This window comes from Urocampus carinirostris, chromosome 13, assembly GCF_059441175.1.
Source record: "Urocampus carinirostris isolate Australia breed hairy pipefish chromosome 13, RoL_Ucar_1.0, whole genome shotgun sequence".
Taxonomy (NCBI): domain Eukaryota; kingdom Metazoa; phylum Chordata; class Actinopteri; order Syngnathiformes; family Syngnathidae; genus Urocampus; species Urocampus carinirostris.
The window spans coordinates 32164075-32190995 of record NC_142361.1 but is presented as its reverse complement, the minus strand read 5'-3'; the positions used below and the strand labels follow the sequence as shown (position 1 = coordinate 32190995).

The following is a 26921-nucleotide window of genomic DNA, read 5'->3' as shown; positions in this document are numbered from 1 at the left end:
TACATGTTTTTAGAAAGTAGGAGGAAACCGGAGTGCCCGGAGGAAACCCACGCAGGCATGGGGAGAACATGCAAACTCCACACAGGGAGGTTTGATCTCATGACCTCAGAACTGTGCCGCACACGCGCTAACCACTGCCAATTGCCGTGTTGCCCAAATATTTAGATATATAATAGTTTGTATAATTTGAATTCTTAAAACGAGGGCTAACATACTAGGCATCTTCCCCAGACCCATCACCACCCTCAACAAGCTAACACAACTTTGAAAAATATATATTTATTCATTTACATTTATTTTTTTTCCACTTTTCAACCAGAATTCCTGACAAGTTAAATACAATTGGGGGAAAGGTGCTAAAGAGGAAAATGCTGGAACTTATCTTGGTCCTGTCACCTTAAGTGTTTACCCAATGTTTTTATTCTTAATTTTTAATTTGTATTCTCTGTTTATTATGCAATAGAAAAATAATCAAAGATTATACGGTAGGGAGAATATCTCCATGAGGAAAAATTTAGCATTCTTGTACTCTGTGCTTGAGGAGGCGCCACCATAGATGTATTAAGTTGTACTTTTTAAGAAAGTACAAATACACCAATTATGACGGAGTAAGGGTTTAATGTGACAAAATGAGTGATAATGACAATTATCCAGTCAGTTAATCGCATTAATAAAAAAGTAGAACTCCGTGACATACCAGGGCGGCAGTAGCTCAGGAGTTAGAGCGATCGTTTTAGCATTAAGGGATCCCAGTTCGAATCCCGGCTTGTCCGTGTTACATGTCGAAGTGTCCTTGGGTAAGACATTGAACCCCCAATTACCCCCAATAAGCAGGTTAGCGCCTTACATGGCTGCACAGATCACGGCCGCTATTGGGAAATGTGAAGCACAATGTAAAGCGCTTTGGGAAGTCATTGACTTGAAAAGCGCTATATAAATGCAGATAATTTCATCATTTCATGTAATAATGACAAGGAAATGTTTATAACGCGTTACCGCACTCGTTAACGGGAAAAGCAATGCGTTCCAGGAACGCGTTAGTCCCAACTGTCAAACAGCGATAGACAACTCTAACTCTTTGCGAAATATTTAGGTGAACTCCCCCTTTAAATTTACATATCTTTATCAAAATAGTTAGGAAGTACCTTAGTCTGGTTGTCAGCCACTTTGAAGGTGTGTTTTACGGCCTTTCGTCATGTTTCCGACCAACTGACAGTGCTAAAGAGGGAGAGACGGACTTTGAATTGTGGCGCTCGTGTGTAGCCTATGTTAAGCTAGCATGATTGTAGGTGTACACTACAGGTGTGTCATTTCATATTCCGAATCCTTTACAAACGAATTATGGCGTCTGAAGAGGTTGCTAGAAAGAACACAATTGCTACATTGACAGACAAAGGTAAGCCTGCTTTACTGCATTACGTGTGAAATAATATATGTAAACTTTGATTTTAAAAAAAAATGGAGGGAGGGAAATACGTTTCTGAAGGGAAGAAGACGGAGAGAGTACTCATACTGCTACATTTGAACTCGCTATATTCTTATCACATGTATTTGAGAATTGGCATTTAGGGTTGTTTTGTTGCTATACGAATACATAATATTCGTTTTACATTCCTTAAACCGGCTTAAAGAGTTTGTCTACAACTGTACGTTGGAATGAGCCCACTGACATTCGTTTTTAGAAGCATTATCAAGCACCTTGCAAAAGTAAAAGACACCTGAACGACACTAAATCAAATACATAAACAGGGTTGGATAAGGTTACTTTAACTGGATTACTTTCAATTACTTTTGGATTACTCCAATACCAAATATGCTTATAAAAGACAAAAGAAACTAAATATGAATAAAATGATGACTCACAACACGTGGTAAGCTTTCTCTCCTGGCTTTGATCTCTTTGATCTCCGGCAAAACTAACATAAAATGCGACAGAAACAAAATGAAAATAAATCCAAACAGCTTGCCAACATCATTTTTGCCGTTACACGTATTCCGTTACTCCCCAAGCCTGCACAAAATTTAGTCATTTTATTCATATTTAGTTTCTTTTGTCTTTTATTAGCACATTTGGTATTGGAGCAATCCAAAAGTAATTGAAAGTAATCCAGTTAAAGTAACCCTACCCAACCCTGTATATAAACGGGATCATACTAATATTTTATTCCTGCAGTCCAAATTATTAAAATTGGATGATTTAGTCAAAACTTTCCCTTTACAACTGCTCTTTAAGGTCAACAAAAACTCAGTGCCAGAAAACATCCAAAAATTATTCACTCGGAAAGAGGGAAGTTATAACTGTTCTCAATTCAAAATCCCAAAGGTGAGAACCACCAGGAAAAGGATGTGTGTGTCTGTGTGTGGAGTCAAAATTTGGAACAATTTACAAGATGAGATCAAACTATGTCCAACTATTCACGTGTTCAAATATGAATGCAAAAAAAAACATTACTGGCAGACGACAGAGATGAAGGAAATGGTGTATGAGTGATACTAGAGATTGAAAAGACTGCGTTTACAACTATATTTAACCTTGTTATTATTGTTACTACAGTATTATTGTATCGTAACTGTTATTATTGCTACTTTTGTTATTATCATTGGTGTCACAAAAATATTTAGTGACAAGTAGCATTATAACGTTAATAGATAGGTACTACGATGATTAGTGTATAAAATATGTGACTATTGTTATTATTGTAATTATTGATATCTGACTTATGTATTATGTATATCTGTGAGATTTTGTTGTATTAGACACAAGAGGAGCTATCTGTAAAATGTATTTAATAGGGAAGATGAAGGGGTAGGGAAAATAAGCATCTGCCTCTTACTACCCCTTTTCAAACATGTTATGTTAATATTATTGTTGTTGTTGAGTCATTCTTTTTGTCCTGTTTTTATTTTAGAATGTTCGAAATAAAGGTCTCATTTATTCATTCATACATCAATATTTTAAAAGTATATGTTTTTATTTTAATGGTTTATTAGCTTTGCTTGGTTATAGGCTTTTTGGCCAAAAATAGTGTATTGCAATTGCACATGCGTGGAAATACATACAAATTTAATTTAAATCTACAGTTTTTTGTATACTGCACACTATTCAGAAGACGAATTGCAACTCAAGGTAATGTATAATAAGATTCACACCTTTTGGACAATTTTACAGAATCAAAGCGTTGTTGCTGTCATGGACTTTTTGGACGATTTTACATATTACCTGTTTTTATTTTATTGAAGTTTCACTATGTTGTATGTATTGTTACCCAATGCAAAATTGATTGCAGCTTGGTCATCCTGAAAGGTGGATGACCACTTATGAGGCCCCTTCTCAAGGTTTCTTATTTTCCTCCTGTCTTTTCATGCCTGCATGTTGGATTCAGATCAGGTGTAAATGTGACCTGTGCAGTCCTTTGAGACGTTTTGTGATTAAGGGCTGTACAAAAAAATTTGACTTGACTTGAGTGTTCACGGTTCACGGATTCCCAATGCCAATGAAGACGCGACTCTGGACAGCTTTCTCCGCTGTTGACAGTTCCCAACCCAGAATAATATGTACACAAACACACACAAAATGATTAAAATGATAAGATAAAATAATATTAAATGAATATTTCATTCATTTCCTGAACCACTTACTCTGACCAGGATTGCAGGGGTTCTGCTGTCCATCAGGCAGAGAGACACTAGACTGATTGGCAGCCAATCAATGGGCACACATAGAAATACCATAAAACCATATCTATACCAAGGAACAATTTGGAATCACAAAAGCTTTGGGGATGTGGGAGGAAACCAGAGTGCCTGGGAAAAGATGCTCAGGCACAGGGAGAACATGCAAACTCTACACAGGGAGGTGTGGAGCTAGAATTGAACTTAGGATCTCTGAACTATGAGTTGGACACGCTAACTAGTAATCCACTGCACTGCATTAAAAAATAAATAAAATGATGTCAAGGTACAAACTAACAAGGTGGCACACATTAATCAAACATCCAATTTCTGTTAAGCAACATTTTAAACAGTCACGTGCAACACTTAAACTGTAATATTGATTAAATGTCCAGATACAGTATGTTCATTAATCAATATATTGGGTGTACAGATACAATTGCATTGTCAAAGAGCATGTGTCATTTAAACACAATGAAAAAAGTACTGTAGACTGATCAATATCATAAAAAATCAACCAGTACAATACTGTATACAAAATTGTGATATAGTAGCGCTTTGTGTCCTCCGAATCAGGAACACTGACACCCCTAAATCTGTTTTATATAATTGGGGAAGTGTCTTTCCTGACAGTTCTTTGTTTCCAGCAATACTGTAGCACTCAGCTGACAGAAAAAGGAAATACTCCATGGATGAGAGGGCATCACATGTTTGAGTAGTTTCCGCTGAATGTATCTGAGACTGTACTATATGTTAACGAAAAAGTGGGGGAGTTCGTGGTCGTTTTGTGTGGATTTGTTTTGACAATGGCTAAATGGCATCCTTTGCTTCCCACAGCAATTGAAGAATATGAAGGCCTGCAACGGAAACATGAAGCAGCAACTAAGGAGGTAAATACATCTTGAAAGTTAGAATATTTTTCATTAAGGCAATTTCATTTTCATTTAATCAACCCTTTATGTTTGTTTTGTTGGAATTAAGTGACTAAACTTATATAGTTAGTGTAAATTGTTTTTCTCCTAAAAGTAAATTCAAATGCAATGTTTCTGGAAAACCAGCATGGAGTATTAGCGCGAACCAGGGAATCGACAGAATAAGTAAAACAAAGCATTGGGATTTCTGCCAAATGCTCTGAATGTCAAAATGAAAAAATTCCAGAGCCTAAAAGACTAAGTGAGGAGAAAGTTATTGTTGAATTGCTTAAAGGTAAACAACTACAATTTTGCACTCAAATTAATTTCCCTGTGCTTTGCTGTATTTTATCTGGTCGTGACAATAAATGCTTTAATATACATATGATTTGAAATGAAATCTATTTACCATGACTTTCTGTGGATTATGTCAGTCATTTAGAATCGTGCTGAAAATCAAAAAATTTTTCATTATTATCTTTTCACATACACAGTCCGCTTCATTGTTCAAAAAGCAGGCTGATAACCCAAGGAATGAATTCAGTAAATGATCAAACAAAGTGTACAATAAGGAATTATCTATAAATGGAAACGATGGACGGATAACTATATTGTACCAAGTATTGATAATGGGCAAATATGGAGCAGTACTGTATTTCAAAGTTATGAGTACACATAGTGTCATTTTCTACTGCCCTCTTGTGGCCTTTTTATATTCAGAACAAGAAAAAAATTGACAATTTTTATTAATTTGATTCAATTGATGGAAAAAAATCACTACTGGGATAAATATATTTCTTTTTCTTTTTGGGAAATGTATTTTATAACATTTCCGGTTGCATTTATTGGTGATAAGTGCTACAAAAGAAAAGGATATTCATCCTGGGATGTCTTGCATAAAAGTGCTTTTTAACATTCCAAGTAGTTACTTATCATTATTATTACTTTTTCAAAGACACTGATATAGCTAATATGACAATAGCAGTTCATATTTATAGCGCAAAACGACTCATTCAAAATGTTTTCCTTCTTCCCCAGTGTAAGATTCTGGCGGAAGAACGAGATAAGGCAATTAGGACGCTCAATAAGGTTCAAGAAGGTAAGTTCCTTGGTGTAGAAAACTGTATTGCCATCACAACACAAGTTATCTTTCTGCTATTGACTGCAACTTTTTGCTTCCAAAACGATAGATTGGATCATTGCCAAACAAATAGTCTGGCATTATGGCAACTTGGCTTGGTGTTTTCACTCATTGTGGAGATATAAGTATCATCCCATTGCCAAATGCGATAAAAACAACACCACTCCTACTTAAAAACCATCTTACTCATTACAGCCCATTTCTTTGACGTCTTCGGCCGTCAACAGCAGCGAATTATGTCATCTTCTTATGACAACAAATAAGAAAACCTTCGTGTCAAAATCTTTTTGACTGAGGCTCCAAATCGGATACATTTTTAAAACCGTAAATTCTGCACCACAGGCTGTTACTTTATCCAACATTTTAAGCACTGCAGGTTCATAGTGCGGCTTGTTTTGTTTTTCCCGAGAGGCAAATGGTCGCTGGCTGCTTCAGACGCGCCACAGGCCTTTTCTGCGTATCATCCGAACTGTGGTGCCCGCCGGGCCGCCGCGTTGACGGCAGCACGTCCCTGGCAATTCCCCCCGCCCTGCGATGAGCAGCTGGTTTAGATCTGGCGTGTACTAGGGAATACAACATTACTAAGTACAATAAAGCTTTGTGATTTCTGCCAAGAGCTTTGAATGTCAAAATGAAAAAAGTTCAATGAAGCGGGGGTAAACAGGATAAGTAACTATGACTTCCTTCCGTAGCCAAAACCCAGCAGTCAATATTCATTAAATTGCCATTGCATATAAGCAGGAGTGCAGCAACATACATAAATGCCTGGAATCTTTCTTACAAGTAATTTGTTGTCTGATTGAATAGTTTTAGTGTGGAAGCAGGTGATTAATTATCGAATATATTTTTCCTATCGTGACGAAAACTGTGATGTCATATTAAATGTAAAAAAATGGACGTGAACGAGTTCATTTTTATGGCTGTTTGAGGCTGCGGATAAAAGTCCAGTGCAGTCTTTTCAAAAACAAAGTTGCTTATATTTGCGCATGTGGCTTTTAATAAGGTGCACTCTGTACTGTGGAATTTACGATCATCAGAATGATGGTTTCCACAATCTCACCTACTGTGGCCCCTCCCACATAACTAATTACAAATTGTGGACGAAGCTTTAGTTCGCTGACGACAGTCAATTCCTTCCCCTCAGTCACACCTAATTAAGACCTTGATGAACACAGGGATGAGGCGATACCCGCGTACTCCCAGCACTCTTCACATCAGCCATTCAATAGCACTTAGCTGCCAGTTTTCCTTTGCTTTCTCACTTCCGTCGCAGTAATGCGGCGGCCACTCTAATAAATCATCCCATGGACGCCTTGCACCTAATGACACGTTAATTATGATTACTGGTAGCCGGCGGTAAACAAACAGCAATGTCGGAGCGCTGAAAGTCAACGGCCCCTCTCCGACACATCAAATATGGCAGTCTTAATTGTGAGTTTTGGCATCCCCATTATCCTCATCATCACTCCATCTGCTTTCTTCTTTCTTTTTTGCGTCTGTCTTTATTCATCCTCCTCTCAGGAAAGACAGTGATTACCCCTATGCCGATGCGTGGCATAATGGTATCAGCGCCGCCAACAGAGCAGTGAATTAAATTGTATCTGCAGCCACTGTGAAGCCTTGATGAGGGGGGCAGATGCCTTTGTGGTGTTATCATTATAACACAATGGTCATGTTGTCATCAACCTTGCCATCACCAATTGAAAAGGCATGATTGTGTGTTAGGGGCTTTTTGTCCTGTCCTCCGACTACCCCTCGCCGAGCCTGCCACCCCACCTCCAGCCGTTTTGTTGTGAATAGGAGCAATTTTCTAAGAGCTATGAAATCACGTAATAGCTCCTAATATGCAGCTGCTTGGCACACGGAGGCAGCCTCGATTAATGTGGAAGTCAAACATAATATGTGTTTTGGCTGGAGAACGGCTGAATACACGGGTTCGATTTATTCAAATGAAAATCGACCACGTCTCGAACTGTCATCGTCACAAACACAAACTATTTGCTCTGCTTTTTTTATTTTGACACCCCATCCTGTATTTCAAAACGTCTTTTCTGTTAAGTGGTCTCAGAGCGTTTTGCCATTGCGGGAGATCCTTTGTAGAAAATGAGTGAAGGGTCAAAACATTTTGAAACATGTTGTTGAGCTTTTTACATTCCTTTCCCATGTAATGGATTTTAAAATCAATTCATTGGGAGCTTTTTTTCTGATTACTGTGTTCCCTTGATTATAAGCTACACTCACGTTGTTTTACAAAACAAAACAGAAAATATACATTTAAAGGTCACGTTGGACTATCAGCCCAAGAAATCTGTGTTGATAGTATTTAATCGTGTATAACGCGTTTTCTCCATTCCCTAACATTTATCACTCGTACTGCGATTAAAAATAGTGGGACAATGGTATATTATCTAATGCCTTTTCATCTGTCATCTATATCACTGATGGTCTAGTGGTTAGAATTCGATGCTCTCACCACCGTGACCAATCTCTGATCAATCATTACACAAATTTGGTAATATCCTCCCGTAAAACCTTGTATACAACGTGCAGCCAAACTTTTGACTTCTTTTTTAGGTAAAAGAAAATGTGTGACACATGAATAAATATGGTTAGTAGTTACTGCATTTACGGAACCATTCTGAGATGTAAACAAATAACATGTTAACCCATAGAGGGCCCTCGCAGTCAGCTCTATATGTTTCCCAAAGGCAGAACAGATACCGTATGCAGTTTCACTTAATGTAACTGTGCATTACCGACACATTTTCCGGTAATGTAAGGCTCACCACATTATAAGGCTCACTTTGAAGTTTCTGAGCTATTTGGAGCTTTAAACTGTGCCCTATAGTTTGGAAAATGCAGTAGTTAGAGCACCAACAGATGTGGAACAGAAATCCATACAATAGCTGAATCTTTGGATAAGGTGCATGGTTCAAAACCTGGAGAGAAAATAGTAGCAGCTTATGGGCCAAAAATCTTTTTATGGTTTTTGAAAGTATACTGGTGTCATTCTTCAATCCGATGTAGACATTGACACATCACAAAATAATCTTAATTAACGGTTAGTTAATTGTTCTCTTTTCTTTAGTCTCTACAATGGTCATTGAAGAGGTCAACGCAATTCAGGAGAAACTGGAAATTGAGCGCACGTGCAGAGAAAGTGCTGAAGCCCTGGCCGTCAAGGTTACTTTTTAACATTTCAGTTCTTCGCAATGACTATGCGACACCTGTTCCTTTGTTTGTTGTTTTTTTTCCAAGCTTCCCATACAAATAAATAAGGAGGAAAATGGATCTTTTTGTGTACATTTTGTAAAGTAAATGCAGCAGCAGATCCCAGACATAACAATCCAATGAGAGTAATTCAAAGATTTTGACAAAAGCAAAAGTACTTTGTGCCCCGCCAGTTCTTCTGTCCCTTCAGTGTAAAATTGCATTCGATTCTTTTGATCTACAGCACAATTTTGGAGTCCTCACTTAACCGTGAATTGTTATTTTGAGAGTGATGGAGCCCAGAGTGTTTTGTAGCTTTTTATTGTTTGACTATATTACTGTAATCGTTTCTCATTCAATTCTGGGACAAAAGCTCTACTCCTCGGTTTTTCGACAAAATTTCCAATGTTTGGATTGTTAGCAGTGCACATTCTTACTGTTTCGCATTTTTGGGGCACAGTACTGCCACGACTACTACAAGGTACACTTTTATTTATAAAAAAGTTCTGTGGCACACGGTCATTGATGGTATTCTGCATAGCAAAATTACAAAAAAACTTTCGATAAAGCTTTCCCCCAACTATGACTCTGTGTATGATAGCAATGTTTATTCTTGCATATGTGTTATTGTACTTTTATTTACGGCTGTACCTTTCCATCGTCTCTTTTTCTTTGTACAGTTGAGACCTTTTTCACGTTATAAATAATGCAACATGAACAAAATCTGCTGTTGGCCACAGTTTTGTTTTTCTTAAAGAATCAGAGTTGGATTTGATTTTTATGATTGAAAGTGTTGAATACGGCAGCACAAAAAGACTGCCTCATTTTGAATGATCAAACCGAAAATAAGCCAGAGAAATGTTGTGAAATGCTCGATTTAAATACGAATAACTTCAAAACAAATTATTATGCTAAAAGGAGAGTTTTTGCTTCGTTTCTTCATCTGCGTCAGCCTTTAATGGTTTATGCTTTCCCGCACTTGATCGTTGCTTTTGCATGTGTCCTGCCATTATGACTGATTGCAGGGAAAAGCGGCTCATCTGCCCTGTCACTTGTGCAGGCACCTTATTTTGTTGCTTGATTTGCCTGATTGTAATACAAACTCACCACTATGAAAACGCTGATAATTTGAATATGGTTCCCGTGAAATGTAAGGAGTGTTTTCATAGTGTTTCGGTTTTGCACAGGGTAACACGTGGTATCATGAGTTCGTTTTGCATTAAATGAAATAATGCGTCAATTTTTGGAATTTGTGGCCAGACATGTATTTGGTATAACTGTACTGCACATAAATTGCAGAACGATAAAAAATGAAATTCATTTAATTTAATTCATTATATAAATAATGAATACACTTTACATTTTTATTAAGTTTTTCTTTTTATATCTCTCCCTTTATCTTTTGTTATCGTATTTTTTTGTTTCTTTTTCTCTCCATTTTTCTGTATTTTCTCCCCTATTTTTAAGTCATTTCGTGCATAATTTTACATATGAATTAGTAATATAGGCATTAAAATAACAAAAACAACCTGTAGAGCCGTTTGGGTCCCGAGAAAGCTGGCTCTTCTTAGTGAGCCAAGACGAAAAAGCCCATTCTCTAAAAATCGTCGTAATTCCCATCTCTACAAGTAACGCAGTGTTTTTTAATTGATCATAAGATTTTAAATTATTTCACGCATAAAAACGTATTTTTAATGTAATTGAAATAGTTATTTTCTCTGGTAACTATTTACTTTTACTAGGGAGTAAATCAGTAACTAACTCAGTTACTTTATGAAAAAATGAGTGAGTTACTATAACTAAAAACACTTTTAAAGTAACATGCCCAACACTGGTCAAGTAATACATTTGTGGTACCAATTATGAACCTATAAGAAAAAATTCTATAAAATTCACTAATGATATTATTTGGCAGCACACTATTTTAGAGTTTCGGCCGAATGCCTGCCAGAATTAATAATGTTATTATCAGGCTTTGTACGGGTACTTGAAATGCTTTAAAATGCTTGAATTTTAATGTTGTGTTTTCAAAGTTTGAAAAGGGCTTAAATTTGGGGTGGAGTGCTTAAAAAATGCTTGAAATTGTTGCCAATTTCACAGCAGTCTGGCTCAATAGACTTCACATTAAGTGAAGAAAAATAAAACTTTAGAAAATATGACTTTTTTTGGCGTGCACCTATCTTTAATACATTTTTAGTGTCGGTTGGATCAGTATTAATCATGACAACAACAATCAGTCAATAATGATGATTATTAATAATATAGTAAAGCATTATTTTTTCTTGGAATGGTACTGTAGAAATCAGAAAATTGGCTTTGAAAGTGTTTAAAAAAGTGCTTAAATTTGGCCATCAAAAGGGTGAACAGACCCTGTAATATGATGATAATGATGCTAACATTAGTATTATTACCCAGGGGTCATCAACTTAGTGCTCGCGGGCACCAGATATCTCTCCAAGAGCAGCTGTGTAGCCCGCCAACTGGTTCTGAAAATAGCTTACCAGTAATGGGTCATTGTGATTTCCTAGGAAATGTAATTACCAACTGGCATAAAAAAATCATTAACATGATCAGTGGCTTTAAATGTATGATGAATTTTTCCAAATTTGTATTGAAATTGTACCTAAAATTTAGATATGTCAATTAATCAAGGCCCTTGAAAAATTGACAGACTGAGCCAATCATAGACCTTTTTCTAACAATTACAACCAGGCAATTATAGGAGTAACAAAATTGTAAATACATTGTATAGAGCTATTTGTTATTTTTAGAAACATATACAAGACTTGAATATCTTTAGGCTAATTGGTAACAAAAATTAGTGTTTAGCTTCAAAACGTGCAAGCTTTGTAAAAAAGCAAAGATGGTCCTTAAGATGTGGACAACAAAAGGATTGAACTGTTATGCATTCTTATTATTATAGTTACTGTATTCCATATATTATGATGATTGTTATGATTACAGTTTTCAGGCTTCATCTAATGACCAATAAGTGCTTTGCCTAAGAAAGCAGGCGAACTGTGATTTGTATTGCTGAGCCCTTATAGCTTCATAGTCATCTTCACCCGACAGCATTCTCATACCGAGAGGGATGAATGAAATCAGGAGGATTTTGGTTCCTATAGTTATTATTAAATATTTCAATTAAATAAGCAAACGTTCAACCACATACTTTGATGTTTGTAAGCTGTCATTTGTTTTTCTATACCTCATCTGTAGTTAAATCGTCAGAACCGCTCTCTGAAACGAAAGAGCATGATGTTGCTGTCTCAACTCAGCCCGGGGACCATCAAAGACATAAACCTCGAGGATGAAGACGGAGAAAGTGACGAGCTAAACGCTGCCAATTGCCTGTCAACTTTCTGCCAAACTAAAATCTCAGGTGCAAAAGGAATTGTCGAGTACTTGACGGTGACCACATAGTTTACAGTGGACATCACTTTTTTCTTTTAAAACTGATAAATGTATTTTGCTTCAGTATGTTATTTTTTACTCCTCATTTTTGTGCTTTTCAGGCAACCTGTATTTAAAAATCATAATTAAGATGTGTTTCTTTTTTCAGAGCTGCAAAGTAGATTGCAATTAACATTGAAGGACAAGGATCACCTCTCTAATAATCTTGCGGTGCTGAAAGAACAACTTGAGAAAACCAGAGAAGAAGTGAGTGCCATTATTATTACTATTATGCTATTAAAGTTATTCTTTGCGTTCGTATTGCGTGCCACACTCCCTTTCCTTTTCCCTGAAATTGACTGACGGACGTCAAAGGGACTAATGCCGCAGTGCTAACCACTGATTGACTGCTCTATCCTTGACCTTTAATTGTTTATTGTCAAACCTCTTTTCATTCTTTCTTTTCTGTTTGCAGCTGCTGAAAGAAAAACAGGTGAACACAACTTTAATGGCAGAGACGGCACAGCAAAACAAACTACTAAGAAAATATAACAGAGGTTAGAGTTAAAAGACGCGCATTCAATTAAAAGAAAAACCATTTAAAGAGAGTTTTGTAGCTACTTCCCAGTTCAATTATGTGCTGCAAAAAGATAAATTCTTAACCCATGGGGTCATTTTATGTTTACATTATTTGGTTTAAGATATTTTATGGTGGTTCTTGAAGAAACTAAATAAATGGCATCCTTATAATAAGCACTTTTGTATTATTTAACAGATGGTATAGTGTTTGCTTATTTTAAGAAATATTTCATAGCAAGATTTGAAAATATTTTAATGTGACAAGGACAGGAAACAACTTGGGGCTTAAATAGCTCAATAGCGCACACACACATAGTCAGTCTCTACTTCAACGGCAAAACAGAACTACTGTATAAATTATGTAAAACGTGCACTCGTGAATAAAGCGCATCCCTAAATTTTAATTAAAATTTGGTATAAAATTTTGTTTCCCTATTTTTCACCATAAACTAAGCATTGTTAATGATTACCTTTGTTGAATATGTGTGCCCACGATTGAAATAATTTATTGAAAACGTAAACTATCAACACAATATATTAATTTAATGTCATTCAAAGTCCGATTCGTCATCAGATACAGTACGGTATATTATTCGATGAATTTGAATAAAGATCACGAAAGAGTATTAGCGTTGACGGTAGATTTTTCTTTCCAGTGTCAAAATTTGCTGTGGAGGAATATGAAGCTTTACAAGAGACCCTAAACATGGAACGGGACTTACGAGAAGGGGCAGAAAACTTTGCCAAAGCTGTGAGTTGCATTACCGTTTCTATGATATTGTAAGCTAGTCACCGAATGTCCTTTGTAAACTTGTTTTACTAAAGATCTTAAATGGTGTATGTGTCAGATGGTTGTTGAGCAAAAAATGCTTAATCGACAAAGTCAGATCCTCATGCAGAGCACGGCGCCGGGCCACGCCCTTCAGGAGTCGCTGCTGCAGGTTACATCTCTGACCAAGGATTTGGAAACCTTGAGGCAGGAGAAAGATAGCCAGGTAAACCTGAGAGTGAAAATGTATTTGTGTATAATGCACATGTTTTAACTAAAAAAGAACTCTAATATTTGGGTGCGCGTTATTCACAAGGTTTTACTGAATTTGTATTTTTACAATTGATAAGCCGATAAATATAGCATACCACAATCGCAAAACATTGGCTATAATTGGATTCAAACCCCGGGTTATGGCGGCAAGGATGCCGAATCCTAACCACTGGACCACCGTTGATATAGATGACCTATGGTAAGACCTTAGATTTCATCTCATATCATCACAATAATTTTACTCACGGTCCCAGAGATGGACGGACGTTAGAGAATGGAGAATAGAGAAAGTCATCTTGAAAGAAATAAAAAAAGCACAATGAGGAAAACAAAATTTCTGGTTTATCTGAAGATGAATCAGACATTGGATAAATACATAGTGAATCGTGTTCATAGTTTACGTTGTCAATAAATGATTTTAACCATGGCCACACGTATTCAACAACATTTGTCACTTACAATGCTAAGAACAGAATGATAAAAAATAATTAATTGTCATTGTAACATGTGAAATGCACAGCGAAATTAACATTTGTTTTTGGTACCGTGAATAATAATAGTGTGATGATGACATAAAATCAAATGCATTTTCCTACGTCATCCGATGGTCCGGTCGTTAGGATTTGGAGCTTGCTACCGTGACCCGTGTTCATCTCCCATTGGATCCAACTGCAATGTTTAATCTGAGAAAAAGTGAAATAAAATTTTATAATGATTTCAAATTTAGAAATAATAGATAATATAAATAATATACACAAATAAATACAGTGCTTTGTATTCATAGAGGATCAAGATATTGCAGTCACATGTGTGTGTGTGACAAAACGTGTCAAAACGCTATTATTTCAATACAAAGGGGTGACTTGCTTTGGAATTTATTGTCTGTCGGTCGATAGTCAATAAAAAACGCGGCATAAGTAAAACACAACCTCAGTATTAACAAAATGTTCCGCTTAAAGGAGAGCCTTTGAAAACACGCTCTGTAATGAACGGCAGGAGCTTGACCTTCAACCAGCTTCCACCTCCGCTGGCTCCGATTTAAAACAATAAAAGCTGAGTGGGATCACTGATCTCCGTCAGTGCCGTACACAAAGTAACCATAGCCCTCATTTGAGAAACAATTGCAACATTGAAAAGGTGAAACAAAAGAGGTTGCAGAGCAGGCAAAAGAATGTCAGCTGGCATCTACCCCGTGCTACTTACCAACAATTACTACTGCGTGAGCTGCAACCACAAGAAATATTTAAGCGTTTCAATTGTGCCAACTGAAGTGGTTTAAAAAGTGCGTGTTCCAATGCCAGTGGGAAATCATACAATTGGGAAAATAAAATCACAAAATATTTATGTTTGTGCACCCAGATAAAGAAACTTGAAGATAAATTGAGTAGCAGTGAGGCACTAAAGGAGCTGACAGCCTTGAGGTATAAACTGGAGCTTGTGGAGGAGGAGAAGAGGGAGTGTGTTGAGGAGTGCTCCAAAGCTCATGTGGAGGTCAAGGATCTGAGGTTTACAGGTAACATTGTATGAACTATCTACGAAAAAAAACACATGTCTGGCAACAACCATGACCATATTGTGTGTGGTTTAGTTGCTAACACAACCAGAAGTAAAAGTGTCTATTCCAAGGGGGCCCCAATCTGACAAGTTATACCAGATATTTAAAAAAAACAACAATGAATTTTAATCGGAATTCATGCAAAATCTCCAATTTTAGCTTGAATATTGACACACTTTTTAAGCACCTCATTCTATTTTTCGCTCTTCTATGCAAAATAGAGACAAAGCTGAGAGAGGCACATGAGAAAAATAAGCCAAACAATGATGTGCAGTTTTAAATATGTCCACTGGGTGTCAACAAAGCTAGGTGCCATACGCGAAGCACCCACTGTAGCTGTATTTGCTGAATACCATTTGTCAACCAGAGAACATTGAGGAAACCCATCCCAATGTTATTTCTTTTAAAATAAAAATCACGGAGCAGCTGTTTAAAGTAATACGAAAAAATAGCACCTGTGTGTCTTTGCAGAAGTTCAAAGAAGCGTTAGCTCCTTCCTGTAACAGATATGAAATCGAAGCAAAGTTCCCGTTTTTAACTAAGGATTTTCATTAAAAATAAAAAGCAGTCTTTTAAATCATTTAACAAATCATTTGAATGAGCTTTTTTGTCACCAGGTTGCCTTAATTTCCTCGAGTTAAGTGTATGGTTAAGGAAATTAATTGTTGTTTTGCTTTTTTTTCAAATAAAAAATAAACAGTTGATAAACACTATATTAAATCTTAGTGAAAGAAAAATAAATCAGAAAACAAAACTTAGACTGTTTTGTAATCAAGACTTACATAAATAAGTAATTTTATTCGGAAAAGGCCCCCAACACTCGAACTAAGACACATTTTTTATGCCATTCGTTTACTAGTTGGGCCCCCATAAGAGCTCTTTTTCTACCATGTGGCCCCCGAGCTAAACTTAGTTTGACACCCCTGATATAAAATAATACACTTTTAGCATTAGCTGTGGTGAACCTGAATTTTAGAGAAGCATGACTAAAATCAAGATTGATTGTCTTAACCTTTATTGACTCAAGGAAACAGAATCATCCAATTGCATTGTGCCGAATTCTGACTAAACAACAGTACTTAGATCAGCGTGTATAATTTCTGCTAATATCAGTTTGGATAATATCATTATCTCACAATAGTCTGGACTGCAAGATTGTATGGCAGGCATTTCCAAAGCCCGGCCCGTGGGTCAGTTGGGGCGTGTGATCGAAATTTTACTTGCCTGTGGCCCCTGTCGCAAAGTTAATAATATTATACTGACCGCAGCATAAGATATTTTTGTACAAAAAAAAAAAATCACCAGATGATGACAGTAGCCCTTTGGCCAGCTTGCCATTGGCTTTCTGTCAGCCCATTTCAGATTTGGCGACAGTAAATAAAAAAGGAAAGTTGAGTGTGAGGGCCAGTGCTTCCGGGATGAGTGGAAATTGGATTATTTTTCAACCAAGTCCTAAACAACTGTGTCTGCCTAGTTTGCCTAAAGACTGTGACTGTTTTCAAACAATACAATATCAAGAGGCATATTTCATTTCCAACAAAGCAACAAGCTAACTGGAAACAAACACTATTAAAAGGTGAAACAACTGGTTTAATGGCACAGCAGCTCTTTTTCACGAGACCCTGTCAAATGAAAAGGTTTTAAGGCAAGATACGAGGTAGCGATGTTGATCACCAAGTACCGTAAACCTTTGACGGAGGGGAATTTATTAAAGACTTTTGAAAGAATGCCAGGCTGAATAGTAGGCCCTCACACATTTTCAGCTTACTAAATACGGCCCGCTTTATAAAAAGTTTGCAGCCCCCTGTTGAATGGTATCAGACGTGAAGTATCTGTATCAGGACACTCATGGTATAAACTAGAGTTAGGTTGATTTACTATTTACATACCTGGTTTGTACCTCTGATATAGTTGACTAGCCTGTTGATGTTGTTAACGATTTGTCCTTTTGTGTGCATCATTGTCATCATCATCGTCATCATGGATACAATATTAGAAGGAAATCAGTGAGGAGATGTTGTGAGGCTATACCTTCTCAAGATTTCTCATTTTCCTTGAGTTTTGAGTTTTTCCTTGCCCGCATGTTGGTTTAAGATCAGGGAATGGTGTAAATGCAACCTGTACAGTCCTTTGAAGTTCTTGTGAGTATGGGCTTTACAAATGAATGTGACTTGACTTGTTAAATCCTTCTATCATTAATTTGGTCAGTTGAAGAACTTCAAAAGAGATTGGATACAGCTATCAATCCACCTCATTCCGCAGTGCCTCCTTGTCCTCCTCCTCCACCACCACCACCACCAGTTCCCACCTTTGTAACTTTGAACCCACTCAGGTAACATTTTCATCTTTTGACTGTTGTAAATCTGCATTTTATTATTAATGTCAGCAGAGTGATGCATTTCTATTATACAGTATTCATGGTTAGCAATTTGAAATTATACAAATCTTCACTTGCTGTATGAAGCGATTAAGAAATGACAACTTATTTTTCAGTTGACCCATTCAGTCTTTAGGTCACATTGTAGCTAGCACAAGTTTTAGAAAAATGCATCTTGTATTTTAAGAGGGAATCGTTGATTTTTTCTCCCATTCATTGTTTAGTTTCAATTAATGTGGAAACAAAAATGAGCATCTGCTGCAGCTTTTGAAGAATGATTCCCCAAAATTTGATAATGATTTGTGCTCACCCCATAGCTCGCTACTGTCGTTGATCAGGAAGAGACAAGATAACGGCGACATTCCACTTGTGGTCCACAATTCTGACAAGGAAGCAGGTACAAAAATTACAAATGGGTTATTGATTATGTAATAACCTTTCCTTTGTCTGGGGTAAGCACCCGCAAGATTTGCTTTTAGAAAAGACAGTCAAAATACAAAAAAAGTAAATACAAGAAAAACTGAGAAATATTTTATTCTTTTGAAGAGTGCATATGGAGTTCTTTTATTTACTGAAAAACAAGTTAAAATGTAGTCAAAATAAAAAGTACTTCATATGATAATTATAAAAGCATGTTAAAATATAGTATAATAAAAGGTAAACCATTGACGATATGATAAAAATGTCAATGCAACCGAAAAAATGGGAAGAATAATAGTTTAAATAAGACTAAAAAAACTGCCAAATATCTGTGTCTGAAACTCTGGAGAAAAAGTTAGCGACACCAGGGCAGACAACTCTGAAAGGGTATTTTTTTTCTTCTTGAAAAAGTTGTCGGAGACGTTTTGTAAGTTGTGCGCCCGACGTAAAAAATGCACGCCCTGGGCACTGCAAATAGTTAAGAATTTTAGTGTATATATATATATATATATATATATATATATATATATATATATATATATATATATATATATATATATATATATATATATGTATATTATTATTTTTATATATTTTTTTATTATTTTTATTTTATTTTTTATTATTTTTCTTCTTTTTTAAGCAAAAATTGTTTAACGGGAGGCAGGTGGGGAATGAATTACCTGTAAAAACTGAGGGCGCACGCGATACCATTTGTATTTGATGATTTTACATCAATTCACAAACTTCACAAATATCAGTTACGAGCTTAATTGAAAAGAGTTGAACCCCCTCAAAAGTAAGATAGCAATCGTTTTAAAATGCGTCCTTACCTTGTGCCAAAAGACCTTCAGGTCGGCTTAATAATGTAAAATAAATCAATTGCAAATATATACACAAGATTGTGTAATTAATTAGATGAAGCACAAATTGCAAAGGATACCCAGTAATTGGTGTTCTTTGCCTCTTATCTAAATTATAAACTGAGGGTCTAGATTTCTAGCGCAAGGGTTCATGTGTTAAAAAAATTCTTCCTTTGGCTCATTTGTGTGTCTGACAGGAGTGGACGTCAAACAGCAAGCCGTCGAGGAAATGATGGACAGGATCAAGAAAGGCGTTCAACTACGGCCTGTCAGCCAGAGACCTTGTAACAAGAGAAAGGTTATTTATTTGGTTTCATATTCAAATACAACTATTTTATTTTGATGGTGAATTATTGAAATACTTTTTGCTAAGGTTTTGCTGTTTCAGTCTATTGCAGGCAAATATGAATATTTTTGATGCTAAAAAAAACTTAGCATAGCATGAGTTGTTTATTGAACTCATCACAACCACAAAACATTCCTTACTAAAATTTGACTGTATTAAATTAGCCACCAGAAGGTGCTAAAATACATGTTTTTTTTTTTTTTTTTGCAGAAGTGCCTGTTTTTGTGACAATGACAACAATATATAAATCTTAATACCTACCGAGTATTGGGATTGATTTAATATATTTTAGCCAACCTTCATGAATGTGTAACGTTTCAAGCTTGTATTGTAATCCCTAGTCCATCGTAGTTAATGGACACCAAATAAAAAAAACAAAAACCCTATGCCCGGCAAAAGTGTTATCTAACCCCCGTGCTTGTGTCATGGTTGCCATGGCGCCCAATTGGTTGCGCCTGTGTGTGTCACGGTTGACATGGTGCCCAATTCGCCCCGCCCGTGGGGCGCCAGCTGCGGCTCGTTGAGATTGGCTTTCTTTCTATATAAAGCTCAGCACTCTCTTGCGTCGGTTGTCAGCCCGTCAAACAAACTTCTGCCTAACAAGATGTGGGTTCTGACTTGGTCCTGTTTTCCTGTTGATATCTTCAGTCCAGTATTGTTCCCGTTTAATTTTGTCCCGTTTAATTTCGGGTCCCAGTTTTGTTTCCGTCTATTTTGGTCCTTTTTATTATTTTCTCCAGTTTTCGTTCCCGTCTAGTTTCTCCTGTTAGTGTTTGATATCCTGATTTGTTATCAATCCTGTCTGTCCTTTCCTGTCCAGTATCGACCCCATCTGTCCGATATCAACTCGGGCAATTGGAATCGGTCTCGTCAGTCTCTGGCTTCCTGTCCTTCCACGCCAGACCGTCTTCCTCATGTGCATGACTCCCCATTTCCCGTAAAATAAAAGGCTTGTGTGAGAACGTCACGCGATTGGGTCCTGTTTCTGTTCTGGTTCTGACATATTGCAGCAATATGGGGATAATGGATCTTGGAATACTTTCTAACTGGTGATGCACTGACACCGCAAAGCGCGAAGGAGCATGGGATTACAGTACTGTTACACATAAAACTTATCATGCGTTGTTCTCAACACTATACATGCTCATTGGCATTGTACATCTGAAAAAAAAAATTAAGATGTTAATTTTTTCTCCAGGAACTGTAATGTTTGCTTGTTTAGAGTTCTTACATCCATTAGGAGTTTGGATGTGATTGACAAGGAGATGGTAGCTTTTAAGGTATCTTACAATGTGTTCTTGTGCCACAGTAATTGGGATTTCCTATATGAAGTAATGGTCTTGAAAATGGGAAATGGTGCATTGATGTTCCGTCTTACTAATGTTTGCTCATCATCGTCATCATGTAGCTGAAATAGGGGCTATATTCAGGACACAATCCACTTACATTTGGAATAATAAGTACCAGTATAATGTTTGTTGTCTTTTGTTATCCTGCTTTTCTCAGGTGGAGAAGAAGCCCTCCAATTCTGCCTTCCAGGAGCTTAAAGTAATCATGGTAATTGACTTTGTCAAAGAGCTCGTACCTGCACTTAGGAGTTTGCCTGTGTTTGCCAACAAATTTGTGACGTAACATACCAAAGTTCCAGCATAAATTCTTGCCGAAATGGAAAGTTCATGTAAACGCCATAACATGCCTGTTTAATTTTTGACATTTCTGTCTTAATACTCCCAGGTGAATTTGGACAAAACGGTTTCACAACCAAAAACACCCTCTTCACCAACATCCTCATCCCAAGATGACGAACTGAAGAGAGTCTTACTGAGGCGCCGTGGTGTACTAGAGGCTACACACACATCTTAAGGAATTGCTGGATTTCAGGGCTGCATTTTTTTCTTTATAAAAGAGCTCAATTAATGTTTTGATTTTGATGAGGGATTAAATCATCTGATTTTCTCTATAAAGAAAGTTTACATTCGCATCCCTTTATTTAAAAACACTAGGTCTTAGGGCCCGGTCACACAGCCGTTTGCGGCTGAATCACGGCCAGAAATTTCTGCCTGTGAGGCGGACGCTATTGGACGCTTTGAGATCGCCATACAGACGAGATACAGCTGTGCTTAACACGCGGTTGGAAATTCGCGCGCGGGTGGCAGCGCGAAAAAGTTTTGCGCTGCTCAATTCTTTAGAGCCCGGGTACACACCCTTTCACGGGCGTATCGAGGCTGAACCACGGCCAGAAATTTCTGGCCGTGAAGCAGACGCTATTGGGCGCTGTTGGACGCTTTGAGACCGCCATATAGACGAGATACAGCAGTGCTTTACTCGCGGTCGGAAATTCACACGCGGTTGGCCGCGCGAAAAAGTTTTGAGCTGCTCAAAACTTTGAGCACGTGTTAACCGCGGGTGGCACACGAGGTAATGACGCGGAAATGACGCGGAACGACGTGCTCTGGCCGCGGCCAGGGCGTGGTTACACATGGGTAGGACAGGAAATTTCAGCGGGTAATCGTGGGTGGAGCATGGTAATAGCATGTTCTGCGCCTGTATCGCGGTGTTATTACGTGAAATTAGCGTGTTACGCGTGTGACGGTCAAACGCCTTTCTCCGCGTTTATACAGCGCCATTTGCCGAGCACACATCAGTTGTGCTCGAGACGTCAAGGGGTGGAAATGGATCCCCGTCACCGTAGTGACCTCGTCTTAATCCATTTTTCTTTCTTGACATTTATTTTCATTTCATAACAAGATAATAAAATCAAAATGAAAAACTATTATAATAATAACATATTGGCTTCTTCGGTGCCATAGCTTGAAATCTTGATCTTCACGGGACTGTGTCTTGAGCGGTTATGATTTCTACAGCCCGGTGTTCTGCCAAGAAATGCATCCCTGCCGAGATTTGCATCCCCTCGCTACTACAACCACTTTTACCTCGTTTTATCTCACTTTTATATCACTTTTAGGGAATGTAGTGGCGAACATATAACCAAAACCACTTCGTCTTGCATTTGTTGGGAATGTAATACAACATAAACCATTCCGTTTTTGTTGTGAACGTAATCGAACGGTAATGCACACCGTATATAAAATCCTCCCCCCCTCGCGTGAACGCACATTCTGCTGCGCTTCCAACAAAAGCGATCGTATTCTATATAAAACGCTTATTAAAACAATAAAGCGAGCTAATTATAACAATTGGGAGATCCTTGTCTATATAACGCGTTTATTTAAACAATAAAGTGCGATCGTATTCTACAAAATGCGTTTGTTAACGCGGATGAAAAAGTCACCAACGTCAATGCACGCTTCCAACAAAAGCGATCGCAGCAGAATGCGCGTTCACGCGAGGGGGGGTTGGGGGTTCCGTCGGTGTTGGATTTGGGTACAACACCGGCTCGGGAGCTTTTATACCCGTGGTCCACACGAGAAAATGACGCGAAAATGACGCGATGAGGAAGCGGAACAGTCGCCGGCGTCTGTTTTGCGGGCATACCACCGATGAACAGCGGGTTGGCCAATTTTGCGCATTTTCCATCGCGGGCAACCACGGGCAAAAAAAAAAACGCAAAATTTTAGCCGTGATTCAGCCGCAAACGGCTGTGTGACCGGCCCCTTAACTGGATCCCCCTTCAAAATTAGCCCTGACATTTTGGACAATAGAATAGCCCAACTGTCTGGCCTGACCACCGGTCACCAATTACTATTGTACTAATACTAGTACCGTTTTTATCCGTGTAAATGCACGCTTGTAACGTGCACCTCACTTTTGATTGAAAATCCCTTTCAAATTTTCTCTGACTTTTTCTCAACACAAACTAAGCATTACAAGTGGCACACGTTGTTGAAAACGTGCGTTCGTGAATATAAACTATGAACACAATATCAATATAAAATTGACAATGTGTTAAGAGAATGCCCTTAAAAGTCTGATTCATGAATTAATACGCCAAAGAGTTGTTTCCCTTGTTGTGTTTTTTTGTTTATTTATATCTTTCAGGATGACTTTGTTTTTTTCATTTGCTAATATTGTTCTCCGGTAATGTGAAAAATAGTGTCATATTGGGATAAAATCTAATGCCTTTTTGTATGCCATCTACATAACTGTCACGGTTGCCATGGCGCCCAATTGGCCCCGCCCGTGTGGCGCCAGCTGCGGCTTGTTGACAGATTGGCTTTCCGTCTATTTAAGCTCAGTGCTCTCACTCTTCCTTTGTCAGTCCGTCAACGAACCTCTGGCCCGCAGGACGGGGGTTTCGTCTCGTTCCTGTTTCCTGTTAGTATTTCCTGTCCGGTATTGTTCCCGTTTATTTTGTCCAGTTTAATATCGGTTTCCAGTTTCGTTTCTGTCTAGTTTGTCCTGTTTATTTTCAACATCCTGTTTTGATGTCTGTCCCGTCCTGTCCGGTATTGATCTTGTCGGCCTCTGGCTTCCTATCATTCCACACCAGACTGCTGCCTAACGTGCAAAGACTACCCATTTCCCGTAAAATAAAAGGCTTGTGAGAGAAACGTCACGCATTTGGGTCCTGATCCTGGTCCGGTTCTTGATACATAACTAGTAATCAGACTTGTTGCATGTTATGCAATTGTGGTCATATATATATATATATATATATATATATATATATATATTATATCCATCGATTATCTGCTGCACCATAGTAGGGTCGCGGGGTGCAGGACTTCATCCCAGCTATCGTCGAGCAGTGGACAGTGTATATATGCATGTGTGTGTGTACACACACACATATCATATATATATATATATATATATATATATATATATATATATATATATATATGATATGTGTGTGTGTATTACACTGTAAAACCTGACGTATAACGTCCGTAATACACGAAAAATGCAGTGTTATATTCACTCTAATGTTACTACTGTTGAATATTTAGTCTAAAGTGCTTAATATCAGTCTAATTATTTTCCTTTCACTTTTGGTCATAATTTTTTCCAACTCCAGAAATACTCAGATCCAACCTTTTTTTCGTTTTTTTTTTCTTAGTGTTGAAATGAAACTTATGAGAAGCTGGGCTAGCGATGTTTCTTCTGCCGACACCTGTGCGGATTTCCCTTCAACCCCCGTGTTAGCACCTAAAACACGAGAAGTGTGAACTGCGCGCCCCGTCAAGCATCGCACTGACGACTTTTACCGATTAAGGGTTTAAGCTTCGTTTAGCACCGAGGTGTAATTTCAAGCTTGCGAACCCCTTAACATGGTGTGGGGTTAACGCCATTTTAAGCCTTATCTTTTGCAAAGCAGATTCGCTGACACAAGTCTTCAAAGATACGGTTTTGCCATTTTCAATGAACAAAATACTGCAGAGGGGGTCTCACTTCAAATTGATTTAACAACAAAATTAGAGCCTCTATAGTTATGAATAGAAACTACAGTAATATCTATTAAGAAACAAGTTTACAACATATAACTTTATTTGAATATGAAGGAAGACCAAAAACGGTTTACTTCTTTATTCTATACTTGGTAGCACCACGGGACCACTACCTCAGGACTATGTATTTTCAAGTAACATGATGCCCAGAATAGCTGTTTAGGTAAAAAATCTGTTAATTCGTGTCTTGTTGGATCTTTTTCTTCTAAGTATATTTGGAAGAGCCGCAATGTCACTCGGCACCCCAAAAATAAAAACTAAATCTAGCAAGGTCAGAAAAAATATTTAGTTTTTCAAAAGAAAAAAATCTAAGAAAAGTATATTTATCTTCTCTTAACATGTAAATAAATAAGCCCTACAACAAATTGATTAATTTATGAGTGCATTTATCTGACAAACAATACAGTTAATTCTTGTGTAGTGTAAATCAATACCTGTGTATATTCAGTACACCCTAATTATTTTTGAAAAACATTTTTTTATTCATGTGACCACAAGCAACCAATTAAGGCAAAGCAGTGCATATAATTTGAATTAGAAGAGGAACCTAAGTGTGCTCAAAATAATGTTTCACTGTAAACATGTTAATCATGCTTGTTTGTAAATAAGTTAGCCTGGTGACCCATTTGACTAATATATTTTTAATGTACAATATAAAGCAAAGATTGAGTTAGGCAAGTTGCTAATGTAGTTTCCCTGTTAGCTCCCAGAATATAGAAATACAACTAAGACAACAGGCATGAAATCCTTTATCACAAATAATGTTTGAAACATCCATATCACAATAACAACAGTTCTTTCCATGATGAAAAATATATATTAGTATCAATGGTGTTGATTTGGTCTTGCCCTTGGTAGGGGCATAGCACATTTTTTAGGTGATCACATAATATTGGTGGGGACTAGATCTTGGGCACGGAACTAGGGTTGGGGATAAAATGTGAATCATTAAGTTGGGCTGGGCAGGATTCTCTTTTGTTTTTTTCTTTTCCTAATTTTTTTTTTGTGGAGGATCTGCACAACATACACTTACTTTTTACTTCTAAATGTAAATAGTCTGCATTTATATAGCGCCTTTCAAGTCAATGAACACCTCCCAAAGCGCTTTACAATGTGCTTCACACCTATCCTTCACACACACCGATAGCAGTGTCAGCCATGCAAGGCAACTACCTGCTATGAGGGGCATTAGGGATTCAGTGTCTTGCCCAAGGACACTTAGACAGGAGCCAGGAATCGAACCTCTTGATCCCAAGATGAGCGCTCTACCTCCTGAGCTAATGCCTTGATTGATACCATTCTGAAGTAACTGTACTTTTACTTGAGCCGCACACTTTGGCGCCAAAGCGCACACCTGATTCGAGGGACTGAGCCCAGGATAAACCTGAAGCTGCACCTCGGTGCTGCATTTTGGCGCTCCGCGTACCTCAGCCAAAGAAGGCACTTCGGTCCCGAAGCGCACACTTCGGCGCTGAAGTACCTAACACAGAAATGCAGCTTCAATTTTGCTTCACGACAGTCGTCAGATCAAGTTCATCAATCGGGTTCGGGCTGGTTTGGGCTTTTATACCCGCAGGTACGGTAGGGCTGGATGTTTTTTAGGCCTGATCTTACCAATAGTGGGGACAAAATGATTGCACAATATTGGTGGGGACATGTCTCTTCCGTCCATACCAAAACCATGCCCTTGAATTGTATCTATTTACATGTTCAATCCTGAGAAGCAGACAAAATCAGGTCAGTGGATCTTCTTTCCTCTCAACTGGGTTGCGGCTGTGAAGTGAAATGGACAGTAAAATGAATAAAGCAAGTAAAATAAAGACATTTTTCTTGGTCATACAAACCGAAGTCTGCTCCTCTATGACGTCCTCGTTCTCTCTTACAGGGAACAAAGGCGGACCGTGTTGCTCCTTTGAAACTGCGAACGACACCAGTACAAAAAAATGACCGTCTGACTGGATGATCTCTTGGACTTTGCCTTGTAAGATCAAACCACCACATGTT

General features: G+C 37.7%; 2 protein-coding genes across 2 annotated transcripts in view; one reads left to right on the top strand and one right to left on the bottom strand.

The window, feature by feature from the left end:
* Window positions 1-1040: 1040 nt before the first annotated feature.
* On the top strand, window positions 1041-24025 carry shtn1 (shootin 1). Its single transcript, XM_088351844.1, has 15 exons — window positions 1041-1396; window positions 4510-4562; window positions 5622-5682; window positions 8813-8907; window positions 12154-12316; window positions 12497-12594; window positions 12803-12884; window positions 13563-13657; window positions 13755-13901; window positions 15308-15461; window positions 17712-17835; window positions 18198-18277; window positions 19361-19461; window positions 21016-21066; window positions 21244-24025. Exons 1-15 carry the CDS (start codon window positions 1342-1344, stop codon window positions 21370-21372), a joined length of 1488 nt encoding a protein of 495 aa, XP_088207970.1. The 5' UTR covers window positions 1041-1341; the 3' UTR covers window positions 21373-24025.
* A 1623-nt stretch (window positions 24026-25648) lies between these two features.
* The window catches only part of eno4 (enolase 4), a 28824-nt gene continuing 27551 nt past the window's right edge, over window positions 25649-26921 (bottom strand). The window contains exons 14-15 of the mRNA XM_088351719.1: window positions 26762-26835; window positions 25649-26690 (exon numbers count right to left, since the gene is read on the bottom strand). Coding sequence (XP_088207845.1) covers window positions 26676-26690; window positions 26762-26835 — 89 coding nt within the window. The 3' untranslated portion in view covers window positions 25649-26675. The remainder of the gene's footprint in view (window positions 26691-26761; window positions 26836-26921) is intronic.

Excerpts from the sequence above, each read along its gene's own strand:
- shtn1 (XM_088351844.1), top strand. The coding sequence starts at position 1,342 with ATGGCGTCTGAAGAGGTTGCTAGAAAGAACACAATTGCTACATTGACA. Across the intron at positions 4,563-5,621 it reads ATGAAGCAGCAACTAAGGAG|TGTAAGATTCTGGCGGAAGA; the intron begins GTAAATACATCT and ends CTTCTTCCCCAG. Across the intron at positions 12,595-12,802 it reads TTGAGAAAACCAGAGAAGAA|CTGCTGAAAGAAAAACAGGT; the intron begins GTGAGTGCCATT and ends TTCTGTTTGCAG.